We start from the raw sequence: 17,524 nt of genomic DNA, 5'->3' as shown, positions 1-17,524 counted from the left end.
GCGATAAAACACACACTGACGGCCTTGCGGGCCCCTCGGTCCTTGCGGGGGTGGGGCTCCGGGCCCCGCCTTCCTGGAACGGCCTGGAACGGTCTTGGAACGGTCCTGGAACCTGGAACGGCGCGAAAAGGCTGGCCGGCCGGCCAAACGGCTTGGCTAACGAACAATCTGGCGTCGCTATCTTATCGGCATGATGATTATTGGCGGGGCCGCGGGGCCGCGGAGCCCAGTTTGGACGTTTCCCGCTTGTCGAAATGCCGATAAACGCCGCCAGAGAGAATATGCGGCGCCACAGTCGTGGATTTTTATGATTTTTTTTTTTAGATTTTTCTCAGACGTTGGGGATGTTTTTGTTACGTTTAGTCCAAGTGCCGTATGGAATTTGAGACATGAAAATTTCCAAGTGACTGTTGCCAAATTTTCGACTTTTTATTTCGAAACGGTTGCCTTGAACGTAAGTTTTCGTTGGGATGCAATTTTTTTTTTCAGAAATAAGTCTTCCTCTTTAAAAAAAGGTGGTTTTATTGAGAATAACTTTTTATTTTGTGTTTTCTGCAAAGCTTAGTTTTTTTTTTGTAAAATGCTGGGCTTAGCTTGTTAAAAAATGGTGAGCAACTTTTCTTACATTTTAACTGCCAAATTTCAGAAACGTGGCCAAAGTATGTCGAAACGTTGTGGCCGGAGCCGGAGAGGCTTAAGTAATTTGGTGATGCCATCCTTGCGTGCTTTTTCGTCCGGCCCGATTCGTATCACGCCCAGAGAGTGCGGGTTCCGGCTGGATAGAGACACTCTTTATGAATCCGTGTTGTGCTAATGAATTAGTGCACGGCCGTCGGCTCAACCGGCGGCCGCCAGCCCGGCCGACCGCTTCCGAGAGTCGTTTTCGTCGCTCTGTCTCTCTCGCACTCGTGGGGCGTTCCGTCCGTATGGGTGCGAGAGAGACAGAGCGACGAAAACGGCGCTCGGAATCGGTCTTACTGGTGGGCCCGCAGGGGGTGGCCGTCCGAGGCGCCGAGTTGTGCAAGCGGTCCGGGAGGAGGGGGAGAGGGGCACCTGTGTGGCACGTGCCCCCTCCCCTCCCCCCCCCCCCTCTCTCTCTCTCTCTCTCTCTCTCTCTCTCTCTCTCTCTCTCTCTCTCTCTCTCTCTCTCTGGCCCTTTCATACCCATTTCCCGTGTACGTACTCGCATGCATGCCGCTGATCTCTGCCGAGAGGGAGTTATGTCCGTTTTTGTTGTTGTTGTTGTTGTTGTTGTTAAAGGTCTACTATCGAAACGTGCCGGCCATTTCGCATGGAAGGACGACACGCGTCGCGAATCACACTGAAAACTTAAGTGTGTACTGAATACACACACGCACAGCAGCACTACAGTAGTTTTTTCTGAGCACATACTAATTTTTTTAGCGTATGAACCATGCCTTGCGGCTCTGATTTATTTTGGGAATCATGCAGCGTGATTGGACTGGCTGTATTGAAATTGAAGGTCCAGTGAATGAATGAATGAATGAATGCTCCAACGAGCGGCGCGAAGAAAGCAAGCGTGGAGCGCGGTCGCAATATCGCAAGTGGAACTAAACAGCCAGGAGTGCCGTGCCGAGCATGTGGGTGCCCCCCCCCCTCTCTCTTTTCTCTCTCTCTCTCTCTCTCTCTCTCTCTCTCTCTCTCTCTCTCTCTCTCTCCCTCTCCGGAACGGTGCACTCCGCCACCAGGGTTTGCCGGCGCCACGCGACCGGCCACACGTCAGACTAAAAGTAGAAATGGGTGCAGCCGTCGCCCGCCGCTGCCTTGCCGCCTGCCGAGCGGCGGGTAGGCAACCCGGTGCACTCCGCTGCTCGACGGGCCTGCACCCTGACGCCTGCCAGAGGCGGACTAAATCCTAGACGCGTTTTGAGCTCCAGAGTCGCTAAATGGGTCTCGAATCGAACGTGTGACCCCACCAATGGATTCCTCGTTCGGAGAGCGATCCATTGGTGGGGTCACACGTTCGATTTAAGTCCCATTTAGCGACACTGGAGCTCAAAACGCGTCTAGAGTTTTGGCCGCCTCCACCGGTCTTCTGGCCCACTGTGCGCTGGGCGGCAGGGCAGACAGAGTGAGACAGACAGGCAGGGCTAGAGCGAGGCGGGCACGATTTTGAAGGCGTTTAATCTCGCGGTCTGCCCGCCGCCGCTCTGCGCGCTGTGGCGCTCTTTTGTCCGCGTATGAGCGATGTAACTTTTGCGGTCTGCGCATGGGGAATGCCAGTGCCCAGGCAGTGCCCGGGCCACACGCGCTGCGGCGCGCCGCGTCGCTCCGTCTCCCTCGCACCCCCACCGAGTCCGCGCAGCGACCCGCGAGTGCGAGAGAGACGGCGCGGTTACGGTGCGAATCGCTAATTGAAATGCTGGCTGGCTGCGCGGGCGGGGCGGCTCGGCGCGGCGTCGCGCGACGTGCGTTTGTCGCCTGGTCCAGAAAAGGGGAAAGCGAACAGTCGCGATTGCAATGTTTTTTTTTTCTTCTTTTTTCTCTCTCGCTCTCATTGTCCGCCCACACTCCTTTTCCGCGTGTGTGGAATGCCGCACACTGTCGGCGCGTTTTTCTTTCGGCCAGAGCCAAGTCGCTGGCGGCCCAGTACCCACGTCCACGCACTTCGTGTTTATGCTCCTACATTGTCCACAACTATTGGCATATTGCACTCTAAATGTTGCACAGCGACGATTCTCCATATTATGGTGAAAATGTTCCATATTATGGTGGTGCAGCTAACCTCATAACTTACGATTGAGAATTTACTGTACCTTATAGATATTTTAATGAATTTCTTTGGTGTAATGGAGAAAATCTCCACCATTGTTGGTGCATCCTTTCTCCATAAGACATTTACAGTGTGGTGCGCATATTCATTCATAAATTTCGGACAATATCTTCATGTTCACTCTACCAAAAATGTCCTGTAAATGCCGTTAATTTATTACCAGTTTTCACTGTAGGTCAATTCACAGCGTTTACTGTGATCTGCTCACGTGATTCACTGTGATCTTGTTCGCGGTGTTCACTGTGATCTGGTCCCCAGTAAACACTGTGAGTTTGACGCCGCTGAGCACCGAAGGACTGCAAATCAGGCTCCAATTCACGGCGTTTACTGTGGCCAGTTCACAGTGAACACTGTAACCGAGATCACAGTGAACGCCGTGAACTAGTTCACAGCAAACGCCGTGAATTGCATAACAGCAAACATTGGTAATAAATTAACGGCGTTGACAGGACATTTTTTGTAGAGTGTTCTGTGCAAGTATTTATGAAATTGCACCTGATTCATGGATAAATATTTACATAACTTCAAAAATCTGCACAAATACGTTTATACTGATGTACATAAAGTTCATGAGCATTCAGGGTGCTTTTAGTATGCTCGGAATTTTGGGGAATGTAAGTAATCTCCTTGTATACTCATAAGTCTTATGTGCACCCAGAGAAATGGGTTCTCGATTTTTAACTTCTTCTTCAAAACCAAGAAAAGATAAATTTTTCTTGATCCAAGAAGTCTTTTTTTTTTGTGTTTTGTCAGAAATTTACAGCGTTTTAACCAAACCCTTTGGTCTGTAAATTCCACAAGACATTTTTGTTTTTGTTTTTATTTTGTTTTGCTTTCCAAAGTGCAAGATATTTTTCCTCGCGTGAATGGGCGAGCATGATTGATGTCCCGAGTGGGCTGCCGCTGGGTTCGGCAGCAGCGCGCTGTCGGCCCGCCCGTCAGCCTGCCGGTCACACCGACCCACAGTGGGCCAGCAGACCGGTGGAGGCGGCCTAAACTTTAGACGCGTTTTGAGCTCCAGAGTCGCTAAATGGGACTCGAACCGAACGTGTGACCCCACCAATGGATTCCTCGTTCGGAGAGCAATCCATTGGTGGGGTCACACGTTCGGTTCGAGGCCCGTTTAGCGACTCTGGAGCTCAAAACGCGTCCAGAGTTTCGGCCGCCTCCACCGGTCTTCTGGCCCACTGTGCGGCCGAGCTCACCTCGCACTCACACCCTCGGAGACAGCAGACGGCTATAAGTCAACGTCGAGGTGCAGAGCGCGGCGAAGCGTTAGACGCGAGCCAACCCCCTATTTCTTTCTCTCGGTGACCCGCGTGCTGAGCCGCGCGTCGAGCCTCGCGCTGAGCGCATGTTAAGTGTTTCTTATTTTTCTCGTTGCGACCGCGAAACCGCCCGCGACCACACCCGTCGCCGACGCTTTTTTCGTAAGCGCTGTCTCGGCTCGACTCGGCGGGGCACAGTGGGCCAGAAGACCGGTGGAGGCGGACAAAGCTCTAGACGCGTTTTGAGCTCCAGAGTCGCTAAATGGGACTTGAACCGAACGTGTGACCCCACCAATGGATTCCTCGTTCGGAGAGCAATCCATTGGTGGGGTCACACGTTCGGTTCGGGGCCTGTTTCACGACTCTGGAGCTCAAAACGCGTTTAGAGTTTTGTCCGCCTCCGCCCACTGTTTGGGGCGGGGCAGATTGAGGAAGCCTTAGGGGCGTGGTGCCTCGCTGCCCTGGCGCTCCCCTGGCCTCGCGCTGGCCCGCAGAACGCGATGCCGAACGGTCGTCTGTCTCTCTCGCACTCCCGGGGGCCTCCGGCAACACCCGCGAGAGAGACGGAGCGACGGTCTGCTGGCGCCGGCTGCGCCACGGCTGCGGTGCCCCAGTGCTCCGTTTAGAGGCGATCATCCGCCGGGGAAGCGCGGGCAGCGGCCCACAAATGATGCTAATGAGTTGGTACACTGCGCAGTGGGCCAGAAGAGCGGCGGAGGCGGACACAATCCCGGACGCGTTTTGAGCTCCAGCGTCGCTGAATGGGACTCGAACTGGACCCCACCAATGGATTGCTCTCCGAACGAGGAATCCATTGGTGGGGTCACACGCTTGGTTCGAATCCTGTTTAGCGACGCTGGAGCTCAAAACGCGTCAAGAGTTTCGGGCACCTGCGCCGTGTTCTGGCCAACAGTGCAGTTGCCTCGTTTGATTGTGCCGAGTTATCTGCATAGTGGACGCAAGGCCACTGCAGCAATTTTCACAGTGTGCTAGGCCGCATAATTGCAATCTATAAGGTTTGAGATGCGGACTCGAGCGAGACATTGTCTATTTCCCCGTCGAAGCGCGGAATGACGTTGGTGTGTGTCGCGGCGGTAACCTGGTAAAGCAACACACACACACACACACACACACACACACACACACACGTGCCGCACATGGCACGCTGCCTATGATGCATTCAGACGTCCGGCCCAGTCCAGTGCGGCCTGCTCGTCGCTCTGTCTCTCTCGCACTCGCCGGCCGGTCCGAAGGGGCGCCAAGAGAGGGACAGTGAGAGAGTGAGAGATAGAGAGGGAGAGAGAGAAGGGGGGGACAGGGAGAGAGAGAGACAGAGAGAGGGAGAGGGACAGAGAGAGACAGAGAGAGCGACAGAGAGAGAGACAGAGAGAGCGACAGAGAGAGAGAGAGAGAGAGACAGAGAGAGAGAGAGAGAGAGAGAGAGAGAGAGACGGAGGCAGTAGTGCGACTGGTCGTCTTTATTCCAGTGTGGTGGATGCACTGTGCCACACGGTCGCATGCTCCAGAAAGCGCACGCCCGCTTCCTGGAGGCTGCGTATTGCGACACGCGTGCCGCGCCGCGCCGCACCTTGTACGCAATAACTTATCAAGCGCATTCATGTTCGACCCGTTTCTCTATCAGTTTTCAATTTGCTCCCACAAGTGGGGACGCGCTGCTGGCGGCGCGGCGCGCCGTGCTGGCGCAAGGGCCACACGCACGCCGGCTCTTGCATGCGGTGCACAGTGGGCCAGAAGACCGGCGCAGGCGGCCAAAACTCTGGACGCGTTTTGAGCTCCAGAGTCGCTAAACAGGCCTCGAAGCTAACGTGTGACCCCACTAATGGATTCCTCGTTCGGAGAGCAATACATTGGTGGGGTCACACGTTCGGTTCGAGTCCCATTCAGCGACTCTGGAGCTCAAAACGCGTCCGGGATTTTGACCGCCTGCAGGCGTCAGGGTGCAGGCCCGTCGAGCAGCGGAGTGCACCGGGTTGCCTACCCGCCGCTCGGCAGGCGGCAAGGCAGCCCACTGTGTGGCGGACCGATTCTGTGAGTCGCTTTCGTCGCTCTGACTCTCTCGCAACTGTACGACACGCCCCATGAGTGCGAGAGAGACAGAGCGACGAAAGCAACTCTCGGAATCAGTCTGTTGGCGGGGAGCGCGGGCCCAGTCAAGACGCATCCGGTCCGGCCAGTGGCCACGGCCGGAGGGGTGTTGACGGGGAGGTGTTGGTGCGCAGTGTACCAAGTGTACCCCCGGGGGGCAGCATGTCAAGTGCTGTGCTGAACAGCCCTTCTGCCCGGGAGACGAGCACTTCCCTGCAGGGATAGATTTCCGCCAATCCTGGCGCGACTCCTTGGAAGGCACGCAAGAACTACGGGTCTTTTTCAGGGAGGAGGTCTTTTGTGTGTAGGCCTTACACTGTAGGGGAAAGTACTTTACATTTTGTAGCTGTTTTGCTTTGGTGTTGTTGTTGTTGTTGTTCCACGCGACCCCCTCCCCACCGTCCCCCACGCGGAAAATGTAGAGCACGCCGAACGCATTGCTGTTGCGTTTGGTTGCGCTCGGAGCCAGCAGCCAGCCTGGCCTGGCGAGGCACGCGGATTAATTCGTAGGCTAATGAACGCCGAGTCTGTCTGTCTGCCTGCCTGTCTGTCCGTCTGTCTGCCTGCCTGTCTGCCTGTCTGTCTGCCTGCCTGTCTGCCTGCCTGTCTGTCTGCCTGCCTGTCTGCCTGCCTGTCTGACTGTCAGCCTGCCTGTCTGACTGTCTGTCTGCCTGTCTGTCTTCTGTCTGTCTGCTGCTGTCTGTCTGTCTGTCCCGTCTGTCCTGTCTGTCCTGTCTGCCTGCCTGTCTGCCTGCCTGTCTGACCCGTCTGTCCCGTCCGTCCGCCCGACCCGGCGGGCGTTTTGCCAGCGCTGGGCCTGGTCTGCTGGCCCCAAAGGCCCGGCCACACGGGGGAAAGGACTGGGGCCCAAAAGGGACCGGGAACACGGTAGGGCCCCACGCCCACGCTGCAAGACAGCGGTCGTTTTCGCCGCCCCCTGTTTTTCTCCCCCGCACCTCTACGGGACGCCCCATGAGTGCGAGAGAGACGGAGCGACGGCTCTCGGAATGAGTCTGCTGCGGCCACTCCGCGGCCCCGCGAGCCGGTTTGCCCGGCCCGCCTCTCCGCGAACGCACTCGCTGACGGAAGCGGACTGCTTTTATTTCATTCTTATCATCCTCGCCGCGATTTGGCAGGGCTGCCCCGGTGCGCGTTGCCTCGGCCGTCCCGCGTCCGGCGCACAGTGGGCCAGAAGACCGGTGGAGGCGGCAAAAACTCCAGACGCGTTTTGAGCTCCGGAGTCGCTCAACAGGACTCGAACCGAACGTGTGACCCCGTCAATGGATTGCTCTCCGAACGAGGAATCCATTGGTGGGGTCACACGTTCGGTTCGAGTCCCATTTAGCGACTCTGGAGCTCAAAACGCGTCCGGGATTTTGGCCGCCTCCACCGGTCTTCTGGCCCACTGTGCGGCAGGGCGGCGTGCATAGCTTCTGTCTCTCTCGCTCTCTGAGCGGCTACGCGTGTGTCAGTGCGAGAGAGATGGAGCGAGACCGACGACGGTGGCCGGGATTAGCCAGACTGCCAGTAGTGAGAAGAGGGTGAAAAAAATGGGAGCAATTTTAATAACAGGGGAAAAACAGGGGATATACAGCGGGAATTTTGGGAGCGGAGCGACCAAAAAAAACGTACCCAATTTCGGGCTAGCGTTTGCGCCCTGCGCGGGATGTAAGCCGGTCCTTGGGGGTTGAGGCCTGGATGTCCGGTTTTCATCAGCACCCTCGAAAGCCCCATCCCACAAAACAATGCCCCACACTGTGAATAAAAAGAATGTTCAAAAATACTCCGCTGGGATTTGAACCCGGGTCCGAAGTTCTCCGATTCGCTCGAAACTGGCACCATTGGTTTTCTCTCGTCGCCCCGATTTCAAAAATACCCCTACATGCCCTCCTAGCTGCATCCGTTGCCGAGATCCTCCTCGACCCCAAGTAGACCATGATGCACCTGCAGCAGCGCCCCCGGGGCTCGGATCGGATTTGCTGCCACCGGGCGGTTCTTAGGGTCACCCAAGGAGGCTGCATACCGAATTTGGTCAAGATCGGACCACGGGAAGTCCTCGGACGGACGGACGGACGGACGGACGGACGGACGAACGAACGGACGCACAGCAGGGATCATACTATATGCCCGTCCCTCCGTCATTTTTTTACAAAAAATAAACGGGACGGGCCAAAAAGCAGGTGTGAAAGAAACACAGGCGGTAGTGCAGCGCAATTGGCAGCGGAGCGACAAAAAAAAACACAAAGTCGATTCCGAGGTGACGTGCTTTACGGTGTAGGCGCTTTGCGCTCGCTGGCCGCGGGGCCACTGTAATGGCGCGGTCCATGTGGTGGTGTTGCCCCTGCAGGGCCTGGGGGGGGGGGGGGGGGGGGGGGCTGTCCGGTCCACTTTACACAAGCAGGGCCCGGCGGACCCCCGTCGAAGAGCTCCCCCGTGGCACTGCCCCTGGGACCGGAGGACCGGGGACGGGGAGCGTAACCCACCCTGCTCACTGCACTGTGAACGAAACGTCGTCAGTGACTTAGTTACAGTGTGCTTCAACAGACTGAGTCTGCGGGTGCGTCCCGTAGGGGTGAGAGAGAGACAGCGACGAAAGCTCTGCTCGGAATCAGACTGCAGGGCCTCAAGCATCAAGTTAGGGGTTCCAATACGCAGCCTTGGGTTGGCTTCGCATCCGTATCATAGACGGGTTAGTTGGTAGCGCTCAGGGGGGCCTGACCCACGGTGGGCCCCTGTCTCAACCCTGTGGCCAGGAACATCCTTTTACAACTGAGATCAATGTATTCCAATTTGGTTGTAACCTACAAAAGTTTCTCGTACGTTGCGTACTGGTACACTAATAAGAAGGGACATGTCCGCGTGCGGGTCGCACCGGCTGTTCGTGGCTGTCGCACTGCCGACGCTGGCGAGTCGTTTACGCGACACTGGCAGCACGGCGGCTGCAGACTGATTCCGAGAGTCGTCGCTCTGTCTCTCTCGCACTTGTGGGGCGCCCCGTGTGGGTGCGAGAGAGACAGGACTCTCAGAATCAGTGCGCCGGCCCGCGCTCTACTTGGCCGCTCGAGGCGCGGACCGCGCAGAGCACAGTGGGCCAGAAGACCGGTGGAGGTGGCCAAAACTCTAAACGCGTTTTGAGCTCCAGAGTCGCTAAATGGGACTCGAACCGAACGTGTGACCCCACCAATGGATTGCTCTCCGAACGAGGAATCCATTGGTGGGGTCACACGTTCGGTTCGAGTCCCATTTAGCGACTCTGGAGCTCCAAACGTGTCTGGAGTTTTGGCCGCCTCCACCGGTCTTCTGGCCCACTGTGCAGCGTGCCGCCTTGTGCCGCTTGCAAATCCACCTGCCCGTGCCTGCCGGCCGCGGCCCTCGGACGGAGAGCCGTTTTCGTCGCTCTGTCTCCCTCGCACCTGTACGGGACGCCCCGTGAGTGCGAGAGAGACAGACTGCTGCCGGAGCAAGCGCGGCGCAGCGCAGTGTGGCGCATGGTGTGCCGTGCGCCACACACGCACCGGCCGTGCCGCGCCTTGCCGCGCCCGGCGGCCGGTTAAATTGATATCGGCGTGCGCACGCGTGCCGTGCCGTACCCCGGCAGGCTTCGCCGGGCTGGTGCGGCAGGCCTGCCGGCTGGCCTGGCGTAATTCAATCAGAAAAAGGCAGCACAAAAGGCGGTCGCCGCGCTGCGCCGCTCCGCGCCTTGCCGACGGCGCGGCCCGCGCGCGCCGTCCTTGGGCGTGGACCCCGCGGACGGCGCTGCCCGGGGGCGGGGCGGGGCACAGTGGGCCAGAAGATCGGTGGAGGCGGCCAAAACTGTAGACGCGTTTTGAGCTCCAAAGTCGCTAAATGGGACTCGAACCGAACGTGTGACCCCACCAATGGGTTCCTCGTTCGGGCAGCAATCCATTGGTGTGGTCACACGTTCGGTTCGAGTCCCATTTAGCGATTCTGGAACTCAAAACGCATCTTGAGTTTTTTCCGCCTCCACCGGTCTTCTGGCCCACTGTGCGGGGCGGGGCGCGGCGCCTAAAGTGGCGAAGAGACTTAAACGCGGGAGCGAGCCGAACCGGGGGCGGTACCCCACGCGTGCCCGTTGTCCGGTCGGCTCTTCCGCGCGCTCTTCCATTGCTTTGGAGTTTGGGGAGAGATACGCACAGTGGGCCAGAGGACCGGTGGAAGCGGCCGAACCCCCGGACGTGCGACCCCATCAATGGATTCCTCGTTCGGAGAGCAATCCATTGGTGGGGTCACTCGCTCGGTTCGAGTCCTTTTTAGCGACTCTGGAGCTCAAAACGCGTCTGGAGTTTTGGCCGCCGACGTCGGTCTTCTGGCCCACTGTGATGTGGGTGCCGGGCAGCAGGCTGAGATTGGCAACCATGTGTACCCTGGTAGTAGGAATTTTCGTCTACCCACTCCTATCTTGCAGTTCTGTTAGCCATTCCGCACAGTACGTCGTCGCTTTGTCTCTGTCGCACCCGTGCGGGACGCCCCGTGAGTGCGAGAGAGACAGAGCGAGGCCTGCTTTTGGCCGCCCCAGGCGTCGGTCCGGCCCGTCGGAGCGAGATGGATGCCTGTCTCTGTCTGTGAAATTTCACGCCGTTTGACGCGGCCCGCGTCGTTACAAGCCCCGCTCGCGCCTCGCCACCATAAACCGCCACGTTGACGCGGCCGTCGCCCTGTCTCTCTCGCACTCGCGGGGCGTCCCGTCAGGGTGCGAGAGAGACAGGGCGACGCTGGGCGGACCGCCGCCCAGATTAACCGACACCAGTTTAGCCCGCAGGAAATGTGTGGCTAGGGAAGGGCGGGGCCTGTTTCGATCCATCTATCGATCTATCTTGTATCGGAACTTGCATAATCGTTACATTTGGCTCTGGGCAGTGCGGCACCGCAGGCCAGCAGGCACCACCTCGCCTGCTGGCTGGGTGGACAATGGGGGTCCCGCCGGGCCGCGGCAGCGAAATGATGATAAAGAAGGGGAAAAAAAGAAAAAGAGAGAAAAGTGGCGCAGGAACGGGGTAGGCGGCCCCCTTTGGACGTGGAGGACCTTGTCCTCGCGGACTGCATTTTCGCGTCTATCTGCACTTCTTCATTTTTAAAAAAATAGTTTTGAACGCCTTTCTCTTCGACCATAAATAGCAAGCGTCTCTAAATTTTTCCCTTTTTGGTCCAGTTATTTTTTTTCATGCTGACTTAATATTTCGACGGCCCCTATTCAAAAGATCTTATCTGGGCGCTCCTATTCAAAAAATCTTATCTGCAACGCACGCGAATTTCACTATTTTTGACTTGGACGGAAAACGGGGGACCGGCAGATTTACTACACCAGTATCATTCTTGGATGTTTCATGGTCAAGTTTGGACCAACGATCCCAAATTATTTTGATTTGTATCGGAATTGATAAATTGGTGAAATTTGTTTCTTTGCAGTGACCGGATCTTTGACCACCTGCGCCTGCACTGTAAACCCAATGGTGGATCCACTTGAAATGCGGAGGAGCGAATTCAGTCCAAACACTTGGAAGTGCAGAGTTGCAGTCTCCACACTAAACGGGAGTTGCCCTTTGCACCATGCTAAAAGATAGGGGCCATGTGCTGCTCCACACTTAAGTGTGGAGGCTTTAAAAATGCACTTCCAAGTGGAACTTACTCCACCATAAATGGCGTTGTCCACGTTTGGTTTCACAGTGCAGATAAGATCTTTTGAATAGGACCCCTCGATTTGTGGTCCTCTTGTCTTTCTTTGTGTTCGCAATTGAACTTGTTTTTGGGATCCACCTTGCGCAGTAGGCCAGAAGACTAGTGGAGGCCAAAATTCTAGACGGGTTTTGGGCTCTGGAGTTGCTAAATGAGGCTTAAACTGAACGTGTGACCCCACCAATGGATTGCTCTCCGAACGAGGAATCCATTGGTGGGGTCACGCGGTCGATTTGAACCTCTTTCAGCGACTCTGTAGCTCAAAACGCGTCTAGAGTTTTTACCGCCGCCACCGGTCTTCTGGCCCACTCACTGTCCTGGGGGTTGTCCCACTTCTGAAAAAATAAATATTTGGACGAACGGACGATTAATTACCCGTGTTGTATGTTGCAGAAAACCTGTCGCCGTCCGAGCTGAAGAAGCTCCGCAACAAGCAGCGCAAGGCGCGCCGGAAGGCCGAGCTGGAGCAGCAGGAGAAGGCCGAGAGGGCGGAGAAGCACCAGAACAAGCGGCCGCCCGGCGAGGAGCCCGACGCGCCGCAGCAGGACGAACTCATCCCGGACAAGCTCGCCAGGGTAGGTAGTCTCACTAGTGATCTGGATTGGGTGGGCGGTGAGACCCGATGACTCCAGAGCGACTCTAGAACTCGGCCCGTGAATGCAGTGCCGCCCGCAGACACTGCCGACGGGCAATCATAGGCCCTACGCTAGCCTGTTGGCAGTGTCTGCGGGCGGCACCGCATTCACGGGCCGAGTTCTAGAGTCGCTCTGGAGTCATCGGGTCACACCGCCCACCCAATCCAGATCACTAAGTCTCACTGCCAATGCCAATTAAATCAAGGGAAATACTACACTCTAGTCGAATTTGTAACACACCAAAATTCGTCAAAATTTTGAAATTTGCTAAAATTCATCTAAATTTTTCCTAAAATTCAGGAGTCGTTTTTCACGAAATTCAACTCAAATTCATTTGACGTGTACATCATGATTTGAAGTAATTTCTCCTTGAATGAAATGCTCACTTGGAGAGAAAACAAGACGTCAGTTGTGCTACGTACATAAGTAGCCAAAGATACTCTCAATGCACCGATGTCAAAAGGGTTGACAACCTCAGCCTGCCTTCCAGGCAACTTCTCGTCAGTGAAGCCAAGACAATGCCCACCCCACCAGGCAGGCTGAGGCTGGCAACCCTTCTGACGCAGGTGCATCGTGGGAACTTATGCCTGCTTTTCATGTCCGTAGCAGCACTAGCTGTGACTCACGAGGTGGGGAGGCGCCCGGTTGCTAGGCGACCCAACCGGCATGGCGGCGGGGAGCGCCGTGCGAGTAGGCAACCCAGCCTACGCGGGCACGGGGCGCTAGGCAACCCAACGCACAGTGGCGCCGGTGGCTTGAAGTTCCGACGCGTGTTGAGCTCCGAGTCGCTAAGCAGGACTCGAACCATGCGTGTGACCCCATCAATGGATTCCTCGTTCGGAGAGCAATCCATAGGTGGGGTCACACGTTTGGTTCGAGTCCTGCTTAGCGACTCGGAGCTCAAAACGCGTCAGGAATTTTGGCCACCTCCACCGGTCTTCTGGCTCACTGTGCAACGTGCGCGAGCAGGCGTCTGTATCTGAATCGGTTTGTTGGTGTGTTTGCAGGTGGAGGACCCTCTTGAGCAAGCGATCAAGTTCCTGAAGCCGCTGCAGGACCTGGCCTCCAAGAACATCGAGACCCATCTCATGGCGTTTGAGATCTACTATAGGAAAGGTAGGTGAAGCAGTGTTTGGATTGGCACGACTTGGTTTGATTGCAGAGAAGTGCGTCATATTGCCTGTCGCAGTATGTGTGACTAATATATGTGTCTGTTTTACGCTCACTTGCAGGAAAACTGCTGCTCATGCTTCAGTCCATCAAGCGAGCATTCAACCTGGAGCCCAACAACTGTGAACTGCACACTTGCTTGGTACGCTTCGTAGAACTTGTATCATCAAAGTTGGACACACTGGAAGCCCCTGTCGCGGATGTCATCAAGCAAGCAATGGAGCCCATTACCAGAGGTCGCAGTGCCAAGCAGATGAACGAGGACTTCCTCAAGGAGAACAGCAATAATTTGGCTGCTCTTATCCAAGGTTTGTGTTTGCTCCGTTTACAAGTTATGTTGGTGTGCGTCATGTTAGTGCATTTTGATCAAAACTTTGACATGTAACTTTCACTTGCAGGTGCACGTATGATGTATGCCTTAGACCAAAGTAGACAGGAAGAAGCTATCAAATTAGCAACGACACTAGAGAAGGTGCAAGGGATCAATATCAAGGTACAACCTTTTCTGTTGTTAACATTTCAATGATGTTATCCTTCTTCTATGAGTTAATGACTTTTATTTTTTTAAAATTTCAGAATTGTTCACGAGTTCTACAAGCACTACAAGCTGGTGATTTTGGATCATGCTCCCAGCATTTAGAAGAATATAAGAAAAGGTGTCACAAGATTATGATATATGCCACACTTTTCCGACCCCCACCTCCACCCGTACTGACCGAAATTGGCTCTAGTGATAATACCTCTTTGGAAATACCAGTCCCAGAAATTAGTAACTAAAACACCAACTCTGTCCACTCCCAATGTGTCTCAAGTGAAATGACTTCCAAGGACTCTACCTATTTTGATTTTTCATGACACTTTGTCATGCGTGTTTTTGAATTTAGTTTGCTCATATGTAAGTGGGCTTAATGTTTGAGCAGTGGTTGATGTCTTCTAACTATTTGTTTTTGATGTTGTCTCTACCAGGGCTGTCTTCAAGATAGCTCAGAACTTTGTTCTAAAGGAGAAGTCTGTTCATGTGTGATTTGAGCCTGCATGTAGGCCAATAATAGATCTAAGTCAACCCAATAAAGTGTGATATCTGACATGTCCATTGCTCTCCAGCCAAATATCTTAGCACAGTTATTATGATAAAGAACTGCAAGTCACAAACATTGTTTCACTCTATATTTTATCATTCATATCGTTCTTTGTTACCTTCTAAATGAAATCTTAAAAAATGACAAGATGATTTGAGGTTTTCTTTACTGCTCGTCTTTCTTCTCTCTTTGTAGAAGAAGTGGTTTGCTCATTTGTATACCCCTTGGTCGGTTGACATGACTCATATCTTCAACTTTCTTGTTTGGTACATTGAAGTTGATTTGAGACTGAATCTTTGTAATGCAATTGTAGAGGTGTTTCAATATTAGTGACTCTCCTGTCCGATTCATTAATGCCTTCGTACCATGACCATATTTGTACATTGAAGACACTTAATGTTCTCAAGTTTTTAAATTTCTAAATTTGTATCATCATGGATCTCAATAATTTCTGATCAAAAGACTTTGGGTCTTCAATTTTGTGCATTTCCACATAATTCCTTCCCCACCATCTTGTTTTCTCCTTTCTTTAGAAAGACAAATGTTGTGTTTTCATCCTTTTCATGTCATAAAATGTGGCTGTACATTTCTTTTAATTAATCAATTTCAGTTGTTATGACATTTCATTTCATTTAATCTTAGCTCCCACCGCAATATTTTCCTTCCATCATTGTGTGGTGGTTAACAGTTCCGTGTACACCTGCAAGCCTTTTTGACATGTGCTAAGTATGTTTGAAGTGCCTGCTGCTTAACATAATTGTTTGTAAAGTAAGAGTAATTCAAAACAAGGGTCTTTTATATCCTCTCTTCCTATTCTGGTCTTTTCAGAGGATGTGCAGAGCTGTAAGTGGTTACTTGTACCATAAATATGCAACTGTTCTTAATCTAGGCTGTTCCTCTCTCACTCTGCTTAGGGTCTACATTTCTTATGGAGATGTCGAGAGCACTTTGTTGTGCTGACTGGCCGAACGGGAAACAAGGTGCTAGTTTACTTGTTAAAATTTTATAGTAGCTCTGCGGAGTGAGAGAGGAGGGCTCAATATGTTTCATTGTGTCGTTGATCTGTGGTCAGTTAATGTAAAGATTAATTAAATAAAAAAATTTATAAAACTTGGATTTTGTCTTGTTAATACAGTAATTCTGGGTCGCTAGTGAGGAGATGTATCTTATCAAAAGTCACTTTCTTGTACAAAAACACATGTAAATATATTTTTTCTTCAAAACATCAAAGATTAATTTTTTCATGTCTAAAGAAGACTTTCATTGTGTTTTCATAAATTAGCTTAGATAATGATGATATATCAGTTTCTTTAACACTGGCAATTATTTCCATGACTTGTCTGTAAATTCAGTCACAAGGGTATTAGTTTTTGCATCAAAAGAATCTCCACTTAAGTTTCAAGCAGTATGAATGCAATCTACTTACATAATGTTAGCAGGCTCATTTCGACTTTTGATCATAGAACCACTTTGCCATTTTTCTTTTTTCACGCTGGGGAATTGAGTTTTGATGAGAGAGAAGCCAGCATGCCGTGGACGCACTTCGCACCAGGGACAGTCAGTCTCTATCATAAGGCGATCATTGGGTATTGTTTTCAAGACTTCTAAGTTTTCTTCAGTTTTCAAGGAACTAGAATGCAAAAAATATGGGCAAGATTAAAATCAACGGAACTTTTCACATCCATAGTAACAGATAAGAAGCTCACCAGCCATTGATGCCAATATGAAGACCTAACTCAGTGATGATATTTACATCTTCTTTGCTTCCATCAAAGGAGTGCACAACCCCTCCACATTCCTCAATCAAGGATTTGTGTTTTCCCATTATTTCCAAAAAGTCAGATGAAGCAGCCCTGCAATGTAAGAACATTGGCAACCGTAGTTTTTCATTGAGCTTCAGCTGCTCCTTAAAATACCTAGAAAAAAAATTATAAACAAAATTTAGTACATCTTGGTTTTTAGGGAGACTCGTAAACAGAGTATTGATAATTGTTACAAACTTTATCTGAGCATCTTTTGGTGCAAATTTTTCACGATCATAATCAAGCCCAAACTCTCCAAAGGCAACCACCTTCCCTTTATTTTGTATGCAGAGCTCTTCTAAACCACTCAGGTAATGATCAGGCTCTCCGTCTTTCTCAAACTCAAGACTTCGAGTCGGATGACATCCAACAGTGCAGTATAGTTTATCTGTTGGGTTTAATAGTATTAAATTTGAACCTCTTTTAAGAGCAGCTTAGAAAAAGCAGGAAAGACAGAGCAACTCACCATTCGTCTGAGCCAGGTCCAACGCTTTTTTACTATCTTCAAGACTCCCTCCAGTAATGATAATTTTGGAGAGACCCTGATTCCATGAACGATCCAGTACATCGGTCAAGTCTGGAGCATGTTTTTTACTGTCATGGTAAAATCCTTGGTACATAGGATCTGTGAGATTCGCCCCAATGTCTGAAATAGAAGAATTCTTAACTGAGAGAATGAAGAAAAAGGCAATGGTATATTTTTGGTACAGTTTTGGTCTGCTGTGGGAAAATACGAAACATGAAGAGGACAGCCCTTTGAAATTTTCACATTTTCCCTCATGCATGTCAGAGCCAAATCTCGATACGTACCTATAAATTTCATAGCGGTGGACATTATTTTCCTGATTCCGGAAATTTTCGACGTCAATTTACGCCCTTTTTTGAGAAAAATATTTTGGTATTAGGGGTTACTCTCTAGGGTTACTTTCACACGGTGATCACGCCTGCGAATAGCCACACACACTGTAGCCGGCCG

General features: G+C 52.4%; 2 protein-coding genes across 2 annotated transcripts in view; one reads left to right on the top strand and one right to left on the bottom strand.

The window, feature by feature from the left end:
* Positions 1 to 15,860, top strand: part of LOC117645246 (N-alpha-acetyltransferase 16, NatA auxiliary subunit) — a 115,668-nt gene extending 99,808 nt beyond the window's left edge. Inside the window, exons 11-15 of the mRNA XM_034385300.1 lie at positions 12,256 to 12,437; positions 13,505 to 13,613; positions 13,730 to 13,975; positions 14,066 to 14,160; positions 14,244 to 15,860. Coding sequence (XP_034241191.1) covers positions 12,256 to 12,437; positions 13,505 to 13,613; positions 13,730 to 13,975; positions 14,066 to 14,160; positions 14,244 to 14,444 — 833 coding nt within the window. The 3' untranslated portion in view covers positions 14,445 to 15,860. The remainder of the gene's footprint in view (positions 1 to 12,255; positions 12,438 to 13,504; positions 13,614 to 13,729; positions 13,976 to 14,065; positions 14,161 to 14,243) is intronic.
* Positions 15,861 to 15,926: 66 nt separating this feature from the next.
* LOC117645251 (putative deoxyribonuclease TATDN1) lies at positions 15,927 to 17,519 on the bottom strand. Its single transcript, XM_034385308.1, has 6 exons — positions 17,359 to 17,519; positions 17,015 to 17,194; positions 16,747 to 16,936; positions 16,453 to 16,662; positions 16,173 to 16,376; positions 15,927 to 16,086 (listed from the first exon to the last, which is right to left on the bottom strand). Exons 1-6 carry the CDS (start codon positions 17,381 to 17,383, stop codon positions 15,972 to 15,974), a joined length of 924 nt encoding a protein of 307 aa, XP_034241199.1. The 5' UTR covers positions 17,384 to 17,519; the 3' UTR covers positions 15,927 to 15,971.
* Between the last annotated feature and the right edge of the window lie 5 nt (positions 17,520 to 17,524).

Source organism: Thrips palmi, unplaced genomic scaffold (genome assembly GCF_012932325.1).
Source record: "Thrips palmi isolate BJ-2018 unplaced genomic scaffold, TpBJ-2018v1 HiC_scaffold_18, whole genome shotgun sequence".
NCBI lineage: Eukaryota > Metazoa > Arthropoda > Insecta > Thysanoptera > Thripidae > Thrips > Thrips palmi.
The sequence above is the reverse complement of the archived record's forward strand: the minus strand, read 5'-3'. Positions and strand labels throughout refer to the sequence as shown.